Source organism: Bos taurus, chromosome 11 (assembly GCF_002263795.3).
Source record: "Bos taurus isolate L1 Dominette 01449 registration number 42190680 breed Hereford chromosome 11, ARS-UCD2.0, whole genome shotgun sequence".
NCBI lineage: Eukaryota > Metazoa > Chordata > Mammalia > Artiodactyla > Bovidae > Bos > Bos taurus.
The window spans coordinates 10,608,879-10,631,707 of NC_037338.1; the positions used below are offsets into that span (position 1 = coordinate 10,608,879).

The 22,829-nt window shown below is 48.2% G+C and overlaps 1 protein-coding gene across 4 annotated transcripts in view; it reads right to left on the bottom strand.

The window, feature by feature from the left end:
• Window positions 1-22,829, bottom strand: part of TET3 (tet methylcytosine dioxygenase 3) — a 112,203-nt gene that overhangs the window by 53,182 nt on the left and 36,192 nt on the right. For all 4 annotated transcript variants that reach the window (XM_024999365.2, XM_024999366.2, XM_024999364.2 and 1 more), the window contains one exon: window positions 3,013-5,134. In XM_024999365.2, coding sequence (XP_024855133.1) covers window positions 3,013-5,134 — 2,122 coding nt within the window. The remainder of the gene's footprint in view (window positions 1-3,012; window positions 5,135-22,829) is intronic.

Genomic DNA, 22,829 nt, shown 5'->3' on the forward strand with positions numbered 1-22,829 from the left:
TCTTTGTATCTGCTGTTTTCATTGTTAGCATTTTCCCACAAATTAACATTTAACAACACAAGGTGGGTTTGGTTCTAATTGTTTGTTTAGCATTAGATAGCATACAAATAGAGAAGGCGATGGCACCCCACTCCAGTACTCTTGCCTGGAAAATCCCTTGGGCGCAGGAGCCTGGTGGGCTGCAGTCCACAGGGTCCCTAAGAGTCGGACATGACTGAGTGACTTCACTTTCACTTTTCAGTTTCATGCAGTGGAGAAGGAAATGGCAACCCACTCCAGTGTTCTTGCCTGGAGAATCCCAGGGACGGGGGAGCCTGGTGGGCTGCCGTCTATGGGGTCGCACAGAGTTGGACACGACTGAAGCGACTTAGCAGCAGCAGCAGCAGCAGCATACAAATATTTTATCTGTATTGCATGTAAATAAAATACAAACTGGAGCAACAAAGAACCAGTGCTGGTGCTCCCCTTACCTCCTGCCCACTGCCCCTGCCACCCCCCAACCCTGCCTGGCAACAGGCTGCCACCACTACCACATTGGATTTCTCTGACGCTAACTCTACTGCCCCTGCTTTCGCTCGGGAGCTCCAAGCTGAATCTTGTCCTATCCACTTGGGGGCTCCTCTGGCCTAAGAAATGCAGCAGCACCCTGAGGGTGCTGCTTAACCAAGCTCACGAACTCCTCGGGCGAGGGTGGCTGCCTTCTCACGTTGCCCCACCTATGTTCACTACAGTCTTCAAAACCCAGCTCCGAACAGTAGCTTCCTAAGCAAAGCACTGCCCCCATGATGACAACCAAGCCTGGTGTTTCAGAGCACTATGGCAGTGCAACCACTTCCATATAACAGCACAGGCACTGGGCACATACCTGCGGACTGGGCAACCGGGTATTTCATTGTTTACATTGTCTCTTTAAGCAAACCACGATGTCCTTAGAAGGTAAACCATTTCTCTTACATTTTATCATATTGGTCACTAGGACTGGGTTAGGTAAACAATAACTGACTAATCAACAAAGTAACAGCCAACACTTTTCTCCTTCATAATATTTATGTTTTTACATCCTTTTCTTGCTTTTTTGCACTTGATAGGATTGATAATAGCTAAGCACTCTTACAGTGCTTCTTACATGCTAGACACAGTCCTAAGTGCTTTACCTGTATTAACTAATTTAATGTTCAGATAAACCCTGGTGACCGGGCACTGCTATCCCCTTCATTTTAGGCATGCGGGAGTGATGGGATTAAAGTTCAAGTTTAAAAAAATTAGTTTGACCAAACATAGTATTTCATCCCAATATTTGTATCATTGAATTCCACAATTAAATATTTATCATGGATCAACTATGTCCTCAGTCCTATATAAGACTATTTCCTTCCATGGAGGAGGAGAAACAGCAAAAGAAGCCCTAAACACAAGGAAGACAGGCCAGACATCTACAAACATGAAGAGCGAAAGGGGGCCCCCCAAGTCCTATGATCAGAACAAGTCTCCCCCAAATGCTGGGAAATAAGGGGCCCTCAAAGTCACATCATTATTAGACCCAATAACGCAGAGGGTGGGCCCTCAGTGGAAACCACAATCTCAGAGCACGTTTGTGAGCCTTTGGCAGGATGCTGCACATCTGTTCACCCCTGGATGGAAGCACTGAGGCCAACTTTTCCTTGTTCTCCAAGAGATTCTTTGTTGCCAGCCCCACTCACTGTCTTATACCCCAGGAGTCTGGGATAGCTGGAGCAGGCAGGGCAGCCCAGCTTCTCCTTATCAACTGGGATACAATAGGCCAACAAATCACACAACTGACCAAACATTGTAGTGTATTTAAACAAGCAGAGAAGACAGGCTTCTCGTAAGATCTATTAGTGTATCATAAAATCACAACAATTCAACATGCTCATCATCAGCATCAATGCGTTTTTTGGCCAACATCTGAAACATGCACATCTTTTACGAATGCTCAGTAAGTAGCAGAGATCCACCTTCTAGAGTGGACCTGGAGTTTCCTGAGGCATCCATGACCTCCCTCGAGACAGCGAAGTCCCCAGAACAGCCTTCCAGAGGCCCGGTGCCCTGCTTCTCTTCCAGAAGGCAAGGCTCAGAAACAGACTCAATTCCTCAGTGCTCTTATCCACACCAGGGCTTCAACCATCATCTGAAATTAACTATACCCAAATGTATAACTCAGGGCCCAATCTACAGTCTCTCTGCCCTTCAACTCAGGCTGTCCAAACAGAACTCGCCGCTTCTTCGTGCATTCTCAGTGCTCACTCCCACCGAGTCAGAGACCTGAGCTGTCCACATCCCCACAGCCCCCTCCTCAGAGGCCAGTAGTTCTGCGGCCTCTCCCTACCTACTGTTTCAGTTCAGGCCCAGCTCACAATAATACCTTTCTTACAGGCTCCCCCACCCATCTTTCCTCCCCACAAGCCGGAATAGTCTTTCAGAAGCACAAGCTGATGATTGGTGCTTTAAAACCCTCAGGAGCTCATTACATATTATCAGTAAGATCAAGCCAAACTCCCAAGCGTGGCTCCCTGGGCCCTGCATGCAAGACCTGGTCCCTGCCTGCTTCTCAAGCCGCCTTTCATTCATCTCCACACAGACTCCTCCCCTTTTGCTTTCCAGGCCAAGAGCCATCAAAACAGGCCCTACCTTGTCACGGCCACCAAGCTGTTGCCCAAGCTATTCCCTCTTCTCAGCACATCTTCCTTCCACCGGACAGCCCTGCAGGCCTCAGCACAAGGACGGCCTCCCACAGGAAGGCTTCCACGATGCCCTCACCTCAATCTGTATGACAAAGCACCACCACTGACACACGATATGCCACACAGCATCACCATCAGTTTCCTTCAACATCTTCTCCACTAGCCTGCGAGCTCACTTCTGTGTCCGCAGGGCCCAGTGTGGTGGCCGGCACACAGCAAATGTTTCCCAAATCCAAGTCGGAGCCTAGAAATCCAAGCCCACCAGGCCTCATCCCCTTGCCCCTCATCCCTGACAGCCTGAAGGACTTACCCACACAATCACAGGTGGGGAACTCGGCCTGGGCTCTCTTGGCGGGTGTGTCCAGCAGACTCTTGGTGGGTGTGTCCAGGTACTTAAGAGGTGACTCCAGGAAGCCACTGAGGGTGGGTGTGAGTGGGTTCTCAGCCTTGGTGGGTGTGGCCTCCTGGCCTCCCTCCTCTGAATGGAAGCAGGTGGTTGAGAGCACAGTCACAGCCCCTGAAGATTCGATCTTGATTTGCTTGGGAGAGCGGGTAGCAAAAGGGCTCTCGGGGGCTGGGAGACAAGTTGGCTGGTTCTCAGGGTCCTGAATGGGCACAGACGGGGGGCCAGGAAGCCCAAAGCTATCCCCAAATTCAGCCTCAAACTGCCGGATGAGCTCTTCCAGCTTGTCATCAGCAGGGGGAAGAGGGCCAGTGGAGCCTGGCTGCAGGGCTGCCACGGGGCTGGGAGACCTCATTTCCTGAGTAGGGGCCAGCAGGCTGTCCCCGGAGGGACTAGGTGCAAATAGCGCAAGAGAAGGTTCTGGGGGCAGGGGGACAACAGAGCCCTGTGAGGTGGGGACGGGGGCAGGTGGGTGAGCCTGCACATCCTCAGAGGCTGGGGGCCTCAGCCCTTCCAGGATGATCTGCCGCAGAGGCGGGAAGAGGGGCTGCGCTTCTCGTGGCCTGGACTTCTTGATGTGAACAGGCTTCCGGACACCGGGCTTGATCCCAGGGCCAGCTCTGTCGGCTCCCAAGGGACCTCCAGCTGGTGTCAGGGGCTTCTTCTTCTTCTCCTTGGGTGGTCTGTCGGAAGGCCGAGGGGCAGGTGAGCTGGGTGGCGCCCACCAGCCAGGAGCAGGAAGCTCTGAGGGTGGCGGGCGGGAGGCATCGTGGGCCTGTTCCAGGAAGAGACTGCGCTTATGGTGGAGGTGCTGCTGCAGGGCCGTCTGGGCCTTCTGGTGGGTGTCAGGCTCCGAGGACGGTGTGGGCGCCTCCCTCTGGAGAACAGGGGACGGGGAGGAAGAGGGCACCTCGACCTTGACCTTGGGCTTGGTGGGCAGGGCCTCGGGCCGCTTGAATACTGACTGGATGTAATCGCTGGCACTGCCCAACAACTGCTCCAGTTCAGCCATAGGGTCAGGGCTTGGGCGAGGCATGGGCCACGAGCTCTGGGGAGTTGCCGGTGGGGTGTCGGTGCCCCAGGCTTCAGGAAACTCTGTTCTCGGAGTTGCTGCAGGGAAGGCAGGGCCGTCAGGAGCAAAGGATGGGTGCTCTTCAGGAGGGACCACAGGCCACGAGGGAGCCCCGAGGTAGGACTGGGGAGATCTGAAAGGGGCAGGAGGAGACAAGGCCTCGGGAAGGGGGCAAGAAGCCTGGGAGGTGGCGTGAGAAGGTTGGGGGAGGGCAGAGGAGAGTTGTGTGAGGGCCTCAATGGCAATGGCAGTCTGCAGGCTGATGTTCTTCTCCTTGGCGATGCTCAGGGCGCTCTGGGACAGGGGCAGGCCCTCCAGAGGAGGCATCTGGGGGACCTCGGAGTTGAGAAGTGGCCCGGTGACTGGCGCCGGGAGGCCAGCGTCACCAGAAGGCAGAGTCCCTGGGAGCCTAGGCCGCTCCTCCCCTCCCTCCACGACCACAGACTTGATCTTCCCCTCCAGCCACTCGAGGTAGTCAGGGCACTCTGGGCCATCGCAGTTGCAGTTGGGTGGTTTCATGCCATGCCGAGCGAGGGCCAGGGCCGTCTGCAGTGTGTCCAGGTCTTCACTGCTGGCGGAGCAGCTCTCGGGCCCTGGCCTGGGTCCCCTGCTGTTGTCCCCAGCCTCACGACTCATCTCACGGTTGAAGGTTTCATAGAGCCGGGTGCTAAGGGCTCCGTAAGAGGACACAGCCTCGGCCACGGCCGAAAAGGCCACCAGGTCGTGGGCATCTTCCAGGCGAGCGGTGTGAGCTGGTCCTGGGGCCGTGTCCCAGTCGGGCTTCTGGTCTGCTTGCCAAGGACTCCCGGTGCCCAGTAGACTGGGTCCAGCAGGTTCTCTAGCACCATTGACTGGCGCCCCTGAGGCGCTTAGCTGCCGTGAGTCCCCATGGTACACTGGCCCTGAGTCCATCTGACCTGGAACAGGTCCATCAACTGGGCTGAGCTCTGAGCCTGTCTGAAGAGAGAGAGAGGGGAGGAGGAAGAAGAGGGAAAAAGATGAGCCACGATTCATGAAAAGCACTGTCCTGTGCCACACCAGTGAGAGGCACACCTAGCCCGCTTTCCTTGCCCACTCTCCCTGTCTCTGACAGAGCCTGAGCCTCAGTGCGTCGCCCCACACCTCCTCTCCCAGCAGGCTGCACCCCAGAAGCGGATCTCTAAGAGAGCCTAACGTGGACATCTGAATGCTGCTCAGATCCTTTCTGGGTCTCATACTGATCACACCGATGAAAGGCCCCAGAAACCAAGCATCTGTTGAGGACACACGTAAAGGTCTTCAACGATGACCAAAGTGACGCCAGAACCTTTGCCTTCTGCCAGGAGGAGAAGAAAGCTAACTAAGCAGCCATGTAACAATGCGCCAGCAGGGCAAAGTGTGTGTGTGATGGGCAGGGGACGAGCACCTCTGACTAACAAATTCAGCCTGGACAAGGGGCCAACATGGCTTCTCGTGGGAAGGAATCCATGGTTCTTTTCTTGGCCTTTTACTGTCCTTACTCAAGCCCAGGCTGAGCGCAGGTGGCAGACAGGACGACCTTCCTAGCCCCGCCCCAGGCCTGAGGAAGCTCTGATCATCCCATACAGCCTGTGTTTAGCCCCACACTGAGCCATTCATGCCTATGAAAAGCGAGTTCTTGCTGGAAAGAAGATCTAAGCTTCTGCCCAATCCCAGGAACCAGCATTATTCAGCTGATGTCCACCCGAAGGACACCGAAGGGGGAGAACACAAGAGGAAGTGGGCTGGGGCTCCACTCCAGCAAGTCAAAGGTAATGCAGAGAGTCAGAAGTGAGTCTGCATGAATTCATCCCACTGGAAGGGAAAGCTCTTCCTTACAGTAGAATGCGAATAAAACATAGAAAAGGCTAGAAAAGGATATAGAGACTCATCAGTGGAGGCTACGAATAGCAGATGAAGGCTTGGCAAAACATCTCTCTAAAAATGACTTAGTTACAATAGCAACTTAGAAATCTAGCGGACACCACTTTTACCAAATGATCAAAGTCATCACCATACTTGGACAAACCAACATCATGTGCCTCTTGATACACTACACTGAGGAGAAGGATGTAAGACTCACACAGACCCGCAACCAGAACATATAACCTAAACGTAATCATGCGGAAACATCAGATGAATCGAGACCACACGGCAGGCTAGAAAGCATCTGGGTTGTTCTCTCCAAAAAGTTTCAAAGACAAGAAAAGCAAACACCTCTCCCAGCAAAATGCATGATCACGGACTGGGGAAAAACAGCTATGAAGTACATGACTGAGGCCACGGATGAAATTTGAATATGAATGTGGATACGAACATATCATAGCAATCTCTGTGTTCCTGACATGATGATTATACTATGATTGTGTAAAAGAATGTCCTTGTCCTTAGAACACATACACACTGAAGTATTTAGGGACAAATGGTATCTCCAATTTAATCTCAAATGGCTCAGAAAAAAAGTACATGCATATATTAAAATATCACACATAGACAAAACGATAAAGCAAATAAGACAAAATGTAAACAATTTGGGTATATGGGAGTCCCAGGTACTCTTCTTTAATCTTTTCTGTAAGTTTTAAAATTCTATCAAAATAAAAAGTTAAACAAATCAGTCCCTCAGGTAGAACATAAAGTATATTGAGCAGATGTTAAATGATACGAGTCCTTAGATGGTCAAAACAGCGCCATCATGGGCTCCAAAGCAGAGGAGGGAAGCTGGGCTTGAGACTGGCCTTTGGGAGGTGAGCAGAAGACCCAGCCCAATGGTTCCCACCTCATTCTCGTCACTTGCCCAATTCTGGCCACAAAGGACCTTCATGCTTTTCTAATATGCTTTTCTGAGCTTTGCACATGCAGTTCTAATTCCCAGCCTCTCTGAGGTCTCTAGCTTCTTCTTCAAGCATCAGCTCGGTGTCACCTCTTTGACCTGGCTGGCAGACTGACCAGTGCTCCCTTCCTGAGGTTCCCACAGTAACTTATACATGCTTCTATTGGCACTTACCACACAACAAGGAGCTGCCTCCCCCAACTAGATGGTAGTTCCTTCAAGCCAAGAGCCAAATCTTAATAACTTCCATGCCTCCTGCCTAGTCCCCCATACACACCCACAGGCCACGGGATACATCAGCCTCTCCCTGACGAAGACAGTCTTTCAGAACTAGGAACTAGGAACAAATACCTTTCCTCTAGAAATGCGGCTGAACACCCAGTTCTCCCCTCCTTCCTACTTTAAACCCTACACTCCTGTGGCTGCAAAGGCTACAGAATTTGAAGTGGTCAAATTTTACCATGTTTACCTATAAAAGACAGAAGAAGTATGTACAACCAAGAAGAAACACGAGAGATTAGCATGGATTTACAGAAACAGTGTCAGGAAGACTAATGCTGTATGAGCAGAGGCTTCTCCAAAATAGTCAAAACAACTAAAAGGATTTTTATAAGTTACTCTGGGTGTGTGAAGAAGAAGAACAAGTTAGAGTTAGGCCCACTCTCGTGCCTATGAATTCCCAGGGAAGGAAAATACTCTTTGGACTGAAAAGAAAAGGAAGACTAGATATAGATAAGAGTAAAGTGAAGTAAAGATAGGTGGGAGACTTTAAGAACCTCTAAATTTCAGTTTTCCCAGCCAAGGGAGCCCACTGACACACTCTTGACACCTGCCAGTGATCCTAGAAGAAACTTGCCATCAGGAGAAGGTGCCAACAGGTGAGCAAAGAGCAAGTGTCATCCCCAACTTTCAGTACACTGGGTGAGATCAGTCCAGGTCAGAGTCCTGAGTGGGTAACTGAAGGGACCTCAAAGAGTCAGGTTCAAGGACAGCCATCAGCCCATCTACACCCACGTAATCAGTGCCTTATTTTACATGGTCACTGGACCAGGAGGTGAGGAGGTCACAGGTCACAAACGCAAGGGCTGCAGGTCAAATCTGCCACAGATCTATTTTGTTTGGTTTTTGTTTGGGGGAAAAAAAATCAAATTTCAGATATTCTTGAAGGCCCACACTCCTGTCTGGCAACTCTGTCTACAACTGAGCACAGACTACTTCTCCAGCTCACGACCAGCCGCATTATTCACATCGCCTCCTTTAAACCAAGGCCAGGAGTCAGGGATTATTTATTAACTGCTCAAATTAATTAGCACTTCATTCATTTGTGTTATTTGCCAGGGCCCTGGGTTTGTGAATCAGGCTGCAGACATCCAAGTTCCACGAGGTTGGCTGTGATCCCTCTTGAGGGCCAGCTTCAGGAAATGATGGGCTGGATGGGCTGGCTCACTAACAACTGAATAACCATACCCAGAGTACAAGTCGGGGATGGGGGGTGGTCTTCCGTGGTCTGCCACAGGGCTCTGTCCTCAGAACTGCCCTGGCCAACATATTAATTAATAATGATAGTGAAGGCACACTTATTAAATAGACAAGTGACAGGAATGGGACAAACGGTCAACAGGCAGGAGAGAAAAAGATCTAACAGGTAAACAAGGTCCTGAAACACACCCGTGCAGGTCAAAGACAGCCACAGTACAGGGCAGTGGCGCACGTGAAAACATCTTAGTAACCGGGAGGGGGAGAGGTCTACTGATTCCCTATACTCGATGTGATGTGATTTGGCAACTTCAAAAGGTCTTATCACTCAAGGTTTCTCCAAACTTCTTCACTATTGATACAACAGACAGTAAGAAACACCTTTTACACTGTGATCCATTAGGTTCTTGTATACATATGACAAGTTTACAGAACAGGATTTCCCCTTACTAGATACACAAAGCCCTCCCTCCCTCTTCCTTGCAGGTTGATTTCACAGTCCACTAGCCTATCTGCAGGTGGATACACACATAGGACCTGCCTGGAACAGGACCCACAGCACAGACAGCAACAGCCCAGCTGTGCCTGCGCAGTGAGGGGGCACAGAGGAAGGGCAAGCAGCACAGCTCAACACCACTCGAGAAACAGGTCCCTTCTGGTTCTGAAGAAGACGAAACTCAAGAAGATCTTTAAACATCTGAGGGCCTACCATTTGGGAATAAACTTTAACTCGTTTCGAGTGGCCCTAAGAGGTGGAATCAGAAAACAGGGAAAGCTTGAGAAAGAAGACTTCGGCTCAATTTAGGAAAAAGTTTTAACACGGAGAGATACTTCAATAAAAAAATGCACTGAATCCTGTCCCCCAAACAAGCAGGGGGTACTGGAAAGGACACCGAGCTGTTACTTGACGATTACTAGCAAGACACAGAGGACAATGTGGGAGGAGGATGGAGGTCCCTTCAAAGTCCCAGCTAGACATGCCCTAACCCTAAAGCCCTCCACACTTTCTCCCTTATTTCTCATTCCTCTCTGGGCTGTGGCAAGCACTGCTCTGAGGATGCTCCTTAAAGTTTGGCCTCCAGCTGCTTCCAGCCCCTGGAACATGCTACAGGCCCACTGAGAGCAGCCTCTCTCAAAAGGACCAAACTCCGTGTCCCTCCTCCCAAAGCTCTGTCCCCAACTCCTATTCTCCCAAGTGGTCCCGACCCAGACATCACCCACGTTCTTCCAATGTGCCAGCCACCAGGTCCACACAATTCTAAACACGAGTGTCTCTCTACTCTATCTCCTCCCTCTCCCTTCCTCCCCTCCTAGCTGGGGTCTTGCGTGTGCACACTTTTTAACTGTCCAACTTGAGAGTAGCTCCCTAGTCCCCGCCACTGCCCCCCATCTTTTCTCCACTCTGCAGTCTGCTATTGATCACACCCCTCTCTCAAGACTCTTCCTCACACCTCACCCTTGCTCAACCTTCAGAACTCAAGTGTGCCATCTGTACACACCCAGTGCTGCGGGGGGCGGGGGACAGATTTTATTCTCCAAAGATGGCCATCACAACCCCTCCACCCACACGCACCTCTCCCATGGAGAAGTGGGGTCTGTGTTCCCTCCCCTTGAATTGGGGTGAGTCTCTGACAGTGGTGGGAGCGCCACTGTCATGTTTTACAAATCTATCATAAAAGACAATACAGCTTCTTTCTGGTTCTCCGGGACACCCACGCTTGGCACCCGCTGCCGGGCTGTGAAATGCAGCCTGTCTGGAAAGGCCACATGCAGGTGTTCTGGACTTTTCTGGCCGAGGTTCCAGCCAAGAGTGGGCATCAACGTGCCAAGTCAGTGAGTGAAGGAGCCCTGCGAGAATTCCAGCCCTGTATCGAGTTACCTCTAGCTTTTGAGACCTCCCAGCTGAGGCCCCAACGTCAAAGAGCAGAGACCAGCTACCTACCCCTGCTGTTTCCTTCCTGACTTCCAGGCCCAAGACTCCATGAGCATAATGTTAATAAAACGATTCCTGCTGCATGCCACTTAATTCTGGGGTGGTTTCTTACCCTACAACGGACTGGACTACGTATTTCAGGAGCATCAAGAAGTTTATAAGCAAAAGGCAGGAGACAGACCCACAAACAAACAAATGCCCTCGTGCACTGGTGCCACGAGGACCATTTCTCCGGGACCTGGGGCACGGGAGCCGCTTCTCTCTGGGAAGTAGACATGTCTATCAAGAAAGGTTTCCTCTTGAAGAGACCTTTGGGACGAGACTCAGAAGATGGGCAGGTGTTTTTGAGGAGGGGAAGGAGGGAGATGGAGGGACTCTCATGTGCAAAGGCACAGAGCCATGAGAAGGCCCGGCGGGCGAGCAGCTGGGCATATCCTGAGCGCGAAGCACAGGGAGGCATACATAGTGTGGCTCACATCATGGGCACACAGGAGCAGATTCACATTTCAGGAGGGGCACTCAGATGATCCCACAGAGCACTGACTGCAGACGGAGTCGAAGGCTGGTGACCCAAAGGCCAGTTAGGAGACATGCTGCTGTCCAGATCGGGGATGATGAGGGCCTGAACTAAGACAACAGCAGAGAGATGGGAACGAAGCGTGATTATGGAAGCAAGTGGTTAGAGGAAGGCTGAGACAAGGAACAGAATCAGCCCCTCGTGATAAAATCAGTCCTGCCCAACACAGGTCGGAGCCAGATCGTACACATGGCCACCTGGTGCAGATCTTTTTCTAAGAGACAGGGACCGATTACCCCATAAAAACTCCAAGGGGACACAGCTTCCACCATAGCTTCAGAATCTGACAGAGTGCTCAGTATGTGTTCAAAATAGTCAGCTGCTTCTTCCTTCCTCCCAGGACCTGGCTGGTACAAGTCTCTTCAGCCTCGACTCTGAGACGGCCTGCGGGGTCTCCGGGCACTCTGGGACCCTCCCCTGTTAGGGCACCTGTCACAGTGCATGCACACAGAGGTCCGCAAAGCTGCCAAAGCCATCGGCTCCTGAACAGCCTGACCCGCCTCTCCATCTGCTTCCAAGGAGGGCCCCCCGAAGGTCTTGGTACTGCCCTTCTCAGAGCCACCTTCCAGGCACAGAACACAACCCTGCCCTCACGGGGACCCACATACCCAGACTAACCAGGTCTCTTCCCTGCTTTCACTAGAAAAACTCTGGCCCATCCCACTTGGTCTGGATAGGCCAGGGGTATGTGCTCCCCTCACCAGGCGGTGGGCAGCAGGGGGTTGTTACTGAAAGACAGGCAGAATAAATGCCCTTCTCAGAGCCAAGAGACCTAACCCGTCACCTACTTCAGGAACGGCTGACGTGTATGTATTAGCATCGTCACCTGCAGTTGCCACTCTCACGTGCAGAGGACGCCAGGTCTTCCTCCAGGGCCCAGGAAACTCACTCAGAATTCGGCCCTGTGCCCTGCTTACTCAGGACTTCCAAGGCCCAACAGCCCTCCTCCTCTAAAGCCTTCGCCTTGCTCCCTCCCAGAGCTGGCCCCTCAGACATCTGCAAGCATCCAACAACAGACTGACCCCCAACCCCACCACAGGGGCTCCAGAGCCCCCCAGATACCAGGCAAGGCTGCAGAAACATGCAACACCACCCCCAGACATCCCTTTTCATCCATGTCACAATGAAAGGTGTGGAAATGGCATCAGGTTTTCCAAGTCTTTCCCAACTCTCAGAATATCAACACATGAAAGCAGATCAGCAATCCTCCATTAAAGGGAAATGGAAGGAAGGCTGGAAGACAAAAACCATTACTGTGAGAGACCAAAGTCCTCACTGGCTGTCTTTCTCAGGGCTTCTGGAAAAGGAGACATTAGAAGAGCCAAGAGTCCTGGGGGCTGTCCTGTAGTCCAGCAGTTATACACCATGTTGGAAGAAACATGTCCAAGAAGGTGTTTTGAGCCAGGATGGATAAGCCTGTAGGCAGGTTCCACAAAGGCCAGCAAGTCCTAACCCCACACTTTCCCAACTGCCTACACTACCAACTCAGCTCCTCTGCTCCTCCAGCAGCTATTCGACAGCTGCTTTCTAGCTGCATCCTTTTCCCCAGTCCTAGGGTTCAGCAGCCACCTCCATGTAAAACCAGTTCTTTCCTTCCCCCATATGGACGGCCCCACTCCCTCTAGTAGCACAGGGGTTGCATTCATGACATGTTCTGTCTAGAGTTGATCGGCTGGTCACCTCTCTAGAGAATTCTCCCCTCCTGGGATCTATTGATGACACAAATTTATAAGTAGGGAAAGAGACTTTCAGGGAAACCCTTTCAGAGGATGTACACATTTGCCTCTCTTTGTAGGAGTGAATGGTGTGTGTATGTGGGTACACTGGCTAACCCAGTCCCTTGACTTCATGCTCCACGTCCAAGTTCTCTATGTAGACAGCAAATCTCAGAGGGTTATACCTAACTTCCAGAAACTCACTGGACAGTGTAAAAATGAGTGTCCCTGTGTGTGGTGCTGGGAGGTACCGTTTCTTGTGGTTACTATGTACATACCAATAATATAGTTTAAAGTCTAACTTTTTTCCTATTACGAAATGAACAGATACAGCAAATCTCTCAAAGGTTGGGGTGATGCTCAGGAAGAAGCTGAAACAAGGCCTGATCCCTTGAGGTCATCGTATCTGGCAGAAGCACAGCACCTTGATTATTCATGCCTCCTGATCGAATAGTAATTAATGTGGTTTGGGGGAAGAAAGGAAAACAAGAGGAGTGACTAGGAGAAGTCTCTACGTAATAATGATGAAATATTCTTATGACAGGCCAAGTATCATGCTCACCACTGCACACTCATTAACCTCCTCCAATCATCATAAACTCCTAGAAGGCAGAGGCTCACCGGCACAGATGAGGGCACGGTACCACACAGCAACCCAAAAGAGCACAGACATTTTTAAAAACTCCTAAACTCTTATATAGAAGAGGAAAAGGCAGAAGCAGTGACAGATTTTCTCTTCTCAGGCTCTAAAACCACTGCAGATGGTGACTGCAGCCATGAAACTAGTAAATGATTGCTTTTTGGAAGGAAAGCTATGACAAACCTACAGCTCACAGAGGTCCGTACAGTCAAAGCTATGATCTTTCCTGTAGTCACGTACGGATATGAGAGATAGACCATAAAGAAGGCAGAGTGCTGAAGAATTGATGCTTTCGAATTGTGGTGTTGGAGAAGACTCTTGAGAGTCTCTTAGACAGCAAGATCTAACCAGTTAATCCTAAAGGAAATCAACCCTGAATACTCATTAGAAGGACTGATAAAAAAGCTGAAGCTCCCATACTTTCTGGCCACCAGACGCGAAGAACTGACTCACTGGAAAAGACCCTGATGCTGGTAAAGATTGAGGGCAGAAAGAGAAGGGGGCAACAGAGGACGAGATGGTTGGATGGCATCACTGATTCAATGGACAAGAATTTGAGCAGACTCGGGAAATGGTGAGGGTCTGGGAGGGCTGGGGTGCTGCAGTCCATGGGGTCACAAAGAATGGGACACAGTTTAGTGGCTGAATAACAACAACAACAACAAACTCAAGGGTTTCCCAGGTGGTTCCATGGTAAAGAATTTACCTGTAAATGCAGGAGACTCAGCTTTAATCCCTAGGTCAGGAAGATCCCCTGGAGGAGGAAATAGCAACCCACTCCAGTATTCTTGCCTGGAGAATCCCATGAAAAGAGGAGCCTGGTGGGCTAGTCCACGAGGTCGCAGAGTCGGACATGACTGAGTGACTCAGCCTGAGCACTAGCAAACTCACATTAAGGAAATGCAAACAAAATAAATAAAACAACAGAAGAAATTCTTAAATTATATGTTTTAAATTTTAAAATTACAAAGATTTTCCCTGAAGCATTAATAGTAAAAAGTTATAAATAACTTAAGTGACCCAACAATAAGGGAATGATTTTTAAATGTTTCTTTTTATGAAGAGAATGGGGAATGAACATAAGTAAAAAATATTCAACTTCAGTAGTAAACAGAAATATAAGACTGCTGTGAGAGTCTATTTTATAACCATGTTGAAGAATTTAAGAGCAAGAATGTTTAGTTAAAATCTTACTCCCACCGCTTACTAGTTGTGTGGTCTTGAATACATTAATTAACCTCTCTGTTTCTCATTTTTTAATCTGGGCTTCCCTGATAGCTCAGTTGGTAAAGAATTCACCTGCGATGCAGGAGACCCCAGTTTGATTCCTGGGTCGGGAATATCCCTGGAGAAGGGAAAAGCTACCCACTCCAGTATATTCTGGCCTGGAGAATTCCATGGACTGTACAGTCCACGGGGTCACAAAGAGTCAGACACGACTGAGCGACTTTCACTTCACTTCACTTCAATCTGTCTACCTGAGGTTAAAAGTTGACCTCCCTATGCCTGGATTAATAACAGTACCTAACTCCACAGGGTGGCCATGAGGATTAAACAAACTAACATACGAAGAACACTGACAACAGTACCAGGTACATAGTGAGCACCAGGAAAGGGTATTTTAATTTGATACCAAGTGCTGGTGAGGTTTAGCAGGAACTTTTTTCTTATGATCCACTGTTAGAGAGCAAAACAACTATTTTGGAAAGGTCGGTGGTACCATCTATTAATGTTAAATAAACAGGCACGTACCCTATGATTCTATACTCTACTCCTAGGGAAACACTGCACACGTGCCTCAGGAAATGTGTACGCAAACGTTCACAGCAGCATTACTCGTAATTATGGTAATCGTCTAAGGGCTCACCAACCACAGAATGGACAACGGAATATTACACAGCAGTGCAAATGAATGAGTCACAGGAACATGAATGAATCTCAGAGACTACACCGAGTAAGGTAAAAAAAAAAAAAAAAAGGCAAGCCTCGAAAGACTATATATAGTCTATCAACTCTAAAAAGCTTAAAGAAAAAAAGGATATGTCAATGTATTGTCTAAGAATACAAATATATGTAATCAAAACTATTTTAAAAAGCAAGGGGATGATAAACACGAAAGTCAAGGTAGTGGTTGCCTCTGGAGGTGAAGAGGGGGAGGGTCGGGAGAATACCAGATAGTCTCAGTGAGGTTAGCAACATCCTAGCTCTTAATGCAGGCAGGGAGTTTACATGTGTTTGTTATTACGCTTTATATGTTTAACATATACAAAACACTAAGGGTGTTTCAAATAAGACATCAGAAAAACTAACATATAATATTTCATCAGCAGATATGCCTACCTAAAGTGATAAAGAATAAAAACACATTATTAATAAAACCACTGGGAAATGTCTTCAATGAAAAAATGAAACTGAAGAATGTACTTATAAATGGACACTTTCTGAGGGTTTTTATGACAGGGGAAGTGTTGACACTATTTGAAGTGGAAAAAAATAGGATTGGAATTACTGTTTAATTTAAGAATCCAATTCTATTAACAATGCACATCTGTGCACACACAAAACAGCAAAGGGAAATCTGCAGAAATGCAAACAGTGCTCATCGCTGGGTAGTAGAGGATGGGTATATTCTCTGGTTCACAAGCTCCAGAATTTATTATAGGTGTTATATTTTTATTGAGGGGGGAAGGTTAAGAATAGAGTAGCTACAACACACCTGAAACTCTGCATAAACTATGCAGACCTCTCAACAAGCACTAGAGGGGAGTCAGGGAGAGGGATTCGTGGGTGCGTTTTCTTCTTGCTATTTCTGTTGCTACACACACACACACACGCTCACACTCACACACACACAAGCGGCCCTCTGGGAGGGAGAATGGGTCTGGCTGAGGCAAGGTGCCAAGCCTGAGATTCCCCACCCATTAGAAATCCTCTGCAAGTCACCGTACCCAGTACAGCCCTACCACGCTGACCCCGCAGCAGCTCGCTCCTCCCCCATGACCACAGCCGTGGCAGGGGCGGGATGGAGCCAGCTCTGCCGGTTCTCCAGACGGAAGCCCCTGCCTCAAGCGGCGGCCAGCCGAGGCCAGCAGGAGGAAATGGAGCCGACCACATCTGAGGCCTGGCGAAAGGAGCAACAGCTGCCTCGGAGGCCGCCAGCGCACGAGAACCAGGTCAGGACGCAGAGGCGGCTCCTCAGCCCGACAGCGAGAGAGCCCGCCTTCGCTGACACACCACACACACACACACACACACCCCTCGCACACCCCGCACACAGCGCCACAGCCGCCGGGGCCATGGCCCAAGCCACGCAATGCACGTCCCACAGCCAGAAAAGCCCCCACGAGTCCCCAGCCAGACTAGGCAAGCCACAGCTCCACCCACCCAGCTGCTCATATGCAGTTCTCACCACCCACCTCCTACCCCCAAAGTCTAAAAAGCCAAGGAAATGAGAAACTTTGCCAACATCACAGTCCATTGACAGAGAGCCAATCCTTAACTAATAGCCCCATGCACTCTCCCTAAAAGTGTCCCAAACCCCACAAAACCTAATGACAGTTCCAGTGTGTCAACAGGTCCAGCACTGGAGGACAATGACGGTGAGAGAGCAGCTAATAATAGTTCTGAGGGCTAGGTGCTAACCTCTGGATTAAAAGAGCACTTTCCCTGGTGTCTGAGATGGTGAAGAATCCACCTGCAATGCGGGAGACCCAGGGTCCATCCCTGGGTTGGGAAGATCCTCTGGAAAAGGGAATGGCTACCCACTCCATTATTCTTGCCTGGAGAATTCCATGTACAGAGGAGCCTGGTGGGCTATAAGTCTATGGGGCTGCAAAGAGTCAGACACAACTAAGCAATAACAATTACTCAGTAACACTTATTTCATGTTTAAACACAACCTTTTGAAGTCTTCCAACAACCCAACCCCCATTTTAGCAGATGAGCAATGGAGGCACGTGCTCCAAAGCCTCGAAATTGGTGAGTGGCAAAGCCCAAATCTAACATCAGGATGACAGTGGATGCCCATGGCCTCCTAACCACCAGGGTTCTAGTCTTTCAGAGAATGCATGCCCACATTTGCAGAAGAGTCTAATAACTATGGATTTCAGCCTCCTACTTGAACCCCTGTTGAGTGAGTTTGCCCTCATCCATTCCTTTCTCAAAGACTTGAGAGGATTTCCGTGTTTTGTTTTGTTTTTTAATTCAAAAAAGGAATTCTTAAGCCACCACTCAAAAACCTATAGGAAAAGTAACTTTTGGCAGAGGAGCCTGGTGGAGGCCAGTCGTAAGACAGACTTCACACAGTGGGTTAGGAAATGGAAAAGGGGGAAACTGACACTTAGAGAAGCCAGGAGGCAGGGAACCGGGGAGTAATCTGGGGTCCTGTACATGTTTATCTCAAAGTTCTGTCTTCAATGTTGGAAAAAAGGGCAATAGAAACCTCAGCCCCTTGTTATCCATTTTCTCCTCCATGAGGTTAGGGGTGATGAGGAAGTCAGCAGGAGTCCTCCCACCACTCTGTGGCAGACGCCCACCCCCATACCTCCCTCCCTAGATTTTTGTGTCGTTCCTGGATTCCGGTCCTCCTTCACTCCCTCCTCAGAGGTGCTCCCTGCCCTCCTGGAAACCTCACCTATACCCAAGGCTGCACTGCTCAGCCTGCACCAATAACTTAAAGCATCCTTTCTCCTGGACTGTTCCTCAAGCTCCTGGCCTGCTCTCCAAGCAGCGCATGTATCCACCTCGGTACAACTTAACTCCAGCACATTCAAAACCTAACTCAGCACCTGTTCCCCTTTTCCAGCAACTCTTCCTCTGAACATTCCTTTATTACAATTTGTGTAAAGAGTCACTATCTTGGGGATCCTGGCTCAAACCTTTGATGTCCAGTCACCTTTGATATCCTCCTCTTGATGTTTCCATATGCAGTCAGACCGCAGTCCTGTCAACTTCTCCTCTTGACAGTATTCCAGATCTGCCTTCTTTCAATTCTCTCCTTACTTGTCTCTCACAGGGACAAATGCAGGAGGCTCCTTGCCCCAGCACACTAGCTTCAGAATCATGTTCAATCCACTAAGCCTCAAACCCACATCCCCCAGCTCCCAGGCTAGGGTGCTCTCTAATTCACTACTTCAGTCTTCTCTCTTGACATAAATGACAGAAATAAATGAACAGGTAAGCAAATAGATAGATAAATGTATCGAGGGCAATAAAGAACTTTCCATCTTGCCATGCTGCTTCAAGGAACTTAGCTTTATAAATATGAACTTCAGAAAATATATTCTATGTATTAGTGAAAACTGCAAACTCAAGATAAGGATAACAGTTTAGTAAATTATGATATAACTCAGTGGAATATTAGACAGTCATTAAAACCCATAAATTATGAACACCAGGGAAATATACTGGGTAAAGTGGGAAGTGAATATCACAGTGAATGAACTATGTAAAACCATGCATACAAATGATAAAAGAGGGAAAGTCAGAGTTTTTTAAGTGAAAATAGCTGTAGTAGCCCCAAAGAATTATGAAATTTCACCTGTGGATACTATCAACACATTTTAACAATCATACCTTTCATGTATCATTATACATAAAAGTATTCATTCATCCATCCCTTCAACAAATATATACAGAGCATTTACTATCTGAGTGTCAGTTTTAGGCACTGGGCATACAGCAGTGACTGAGCAGTCCCAGCCTCACGGACAGACTTTATAGATGTTGGATCTGTCCTGGGTCCCATTCAAAGGTAAGTTCCTTGAGAGCAGACACGTACCACTATCTCTAAAATGTGTGTGGCAGCATAAACCTGTTATGTACTCTGTGACTTTGAGTATGTGATGAAGGCATTAAGAACTGATACTAACTGTAAGTTTATCTCTGAGTGAAGCTGCCCTTTGTGTAATTACTGAGAATATCAAAGGCATGCATGCTAAGTCACTTCAGTCATCTCTGACTCTTTGTAAACCCATGGACCGTAGCCCACCAGGCTCCTCTGTCCATGGGTTTCTCCCAGGAAAAATACTGGAGTGGGTAGCCATTCCCTTCATCCAGGGGATCTTCCTGACCTAGGGATTGAACCTGGTCTCCTACATTGCAGACAAATTCTTACTGTCTGAGCCAGCAGGGAAGCCCTTGGGATGATAGAAATGTTCTTAGATAGTGCTGGCAGTTGCACAACTCTGTGATTATACTAAAACCACTGGATTGTACACTTTAAATGGAGAAACTGTATGTTATATAAAGTACATCTCAATAAATTCAAATTTAATTTAAAAAAACCTTTAGAGAAAATCCTCATTTCTATCTCCATAAGAAGCTGGAGAAAGAAATGGCAACCCACTCCAATAATCTTGCCTGGGAAACCCCATGGACACAGGAGCCTGGCAGGCTATAGTCCATGCAGTCGCAAAAGAGTCAGACACGACTTAGTGACTAAACAACGACAAGTTTTTAAAAAAGCGGAACACTTGCTCCAGGAGGGGAGGGCTGACCAGCCCAAAGGTAGAAGGAAAGGATGGAGGAACAACAGGAATATCGTTTAAAAACTCTTCTTAGTAACTCCTTCACACAAGCGTTTATCACTCCTTCTATTTCCTCATTGGGTTACGCGTGAAAGTGATAATACAATGGCCCTTAGCTCGGGGAAAGTGGTGGTGATCAAGACAGGGAGACCATCTCCCACTCCACTGCCAAGTATTGAAGGGACGGAGCCCTTAGGAGAGCAGGGTTGTAACTTCTGAGAGGAGATGCGAGCAAGAGTGTGTGGCTGTGAGTTCTGGGTTGAGGAAGAAAGACATGAACTCTGAAAGTGTGTACACCAAGGTCCCCAAAACCAAGAATCATGGACGTAAATCCTGCTGACCAGTTGAACACAGTCACAGATAAGTCAGACATGAAATGTAGGATGGTTCAAAAGGTCCCTATTACTTAAAGGGGGGAGGGGAGAAGTTTGCAAGAGATTCGGTAAAATTTTAACAAGTGAGACAAAGAGTATGTATTAAGCAATAAGCATGGCCTTAAAAAGCTAAACTTTGTTGAAAAAATGAATCATGTTTTTAATACCCATTATACCAGAGGGCGCTGCCACTGCAAGATAACCTTACGCTCAACTCTCTGTTCCACACAAATGACCACTCCAGAACCTCCACAGAAGGACCCGGGGCAGGTGGGCAGGTGGCCTGCTAGCTCTGCCCCAGCCTTGGGACATATCCGGGGCTCCCACTTCTGGCTGTCTGGGTACTACCACAACATTGCCAAGGGGGGTTAATCCCACATTCCCAGCTGACAGCCACACCCTGCCCAAGGCTGAGATGCTTGCTCTTCAAACCTCTTCTCAAAAGGGAGTGGCAGTGGCTGAACCAGTTTTTCTGTTTGTTTAAAATTAGAAGTATATTTTTATTTGGCTTCAGCTATCAGAATGTTTTAGTATGAATTACTCACTTTTTCCTACTTGACTCGGAGGCTGGAGAAATACACACACACATATATACACACATACATACACACACACACACACACACGTATAAATAACTTTCTATGGATTTGCTCCGTAACTATGGAAAAACCCTGAAAGAACTTTTTGATCAACCAGTACTTTCCAGGTATGTTCTAAGAGTTTACATTTTTCATCCTCACAACCCCTTATTTTACACAAGAGAAAACTGAAGCATAGGAGGTTAAGTAACTAACTTGCCCTGAGGTAATGCTGGCTGGACCAGTTTTAAAGTCTCTCTCTTTCACCACCTCCGGCAAAGATCCCTGGCCAACACCAAACCGCCTAGGGAAGGGGAGGCAGGGGTGCTATGGGCAGGCACTGCAGACAGAGGGGCAAAGGGAAGTGCAGAAGAAGGCCGGTCCCTGGAGGACTGGGCCCTGCCCCACCTCTCTGCCCGGGGACTTGGCAAATGAGAAAGGAGTTAAGAGCTCACCTGAGCTGGACGGTGCGTGTGACCAGGAGAGTCCGTGAATAGAGGGACCAGACTCCCAGCCCCCAGCTCTTCTAAGACGGCTTGGCTGTTAAGTCTTGGACAAATCATTTTATCTATCTGGGCCTCAAATTTCTCACTTGCTTTAAAAAAATGTCAGGAAAAACTGAGAATCTGTTCCAGATACAAAGAGACTAAAAAAACCTGACCAATGAATATGCATGATCTGGGCTATCTTCCCCCTGCAAGATAAATGGTGACAATTGGCAAAATTCGAATAAGGTCGGACAGATGAGTGTTACTAGTGTTCACAAGGTCTGTAGATTAAGTCTGTATTGGTGTTGTGTCTGTTAATTTCCTGATTTTGATCATTGCACTGTGGTTATTTATGTGGTTTTAGAAAATCCACATTCAGTATTTAGAAGAAAGGGGTGTCACATTTACTACTTACTTTCAAAAACTTATAAAGAGACAGAAAAGGAATATGGCAAATGTAGCAAAATGTTAACATTTGGGCATCTGAGTGAAGAGAATTCTTTGTACTATTCTTGCAACTTTACTGAAATTGCGCCAAAATCAAAATATTTTTTAAAAGAGTTATGTTACTAGAAGATCTCTAAGACTCTTCCAATTTCTGTGAAAAGGTAACATTATCCACGTTTTACAGACAAGGAACAGGAAACGGTAGGTATGGCTCCTTGGTAGCAGAAGAAGGGCTTTAGAACTCAGGGTGTCTGACTCAAGTCCTTGCTCCCCACCAGCGCCCAAGCTCTCCCAGCCGCTGAAGGACAGTGAGCCCCAGACATCACCCTGGGCACTGGATGAGAACTGCAGGCAGAAGTCCAGTAAAGAAGAGGATACTTGGGCAGTTTCGGGCTGGCTGTCAGGAGATTGAGAGAGTCTCAGAATGTAGACCACTGCCCTCCCCACCATCTAGACCCTCTCCTTCCCCACATACAAAGCACACCCCAAGGGCTAGCCTGAAGCTTTAGCAACACGTACAACCCACACAAGCACCAAGAGAGCACACAGGGCCCCCCCTCCCCCACCCCCCAGCACAGAATCACAGCCCCCTGCTTCCCAAACTAGAGAAAGCCGCTGCGCATCAATGAAGACCCAGAACAAAAACAGAGCGGCTAGAGTTTGTTTGTTTGTTTGTTTTTTAAGGTGAATTATACCAACGAAAACAATAATTATTAACAGAAAAAAATGTATGCTTCTATAATACCTTTGTTAAGTCAGAAGGAAAACAAAGATTTCAATCCAAGAAGCTAGAAAATAAACACTAAATAAAAGGCAGGAAAGAGAAACTGGTAAAGATAATGACAAAAACAGTTGATTAGCAAAAGAAAAGTAGTGGTATCTATAAATGAATCTAAGAGACGGTAAACCAAAAGGCCAATAAAATAAGCAAACTTCTGGCAAGCTTGATCATTTTTAACAGAAAACATAAAAATTTACATTAGAAATGTAAAAAGAATATAACCAAAGTCAGTGATTAAGAACTGCTTTACTAAAAACTTAGAAAACATGGACGAAAGGATGATTTT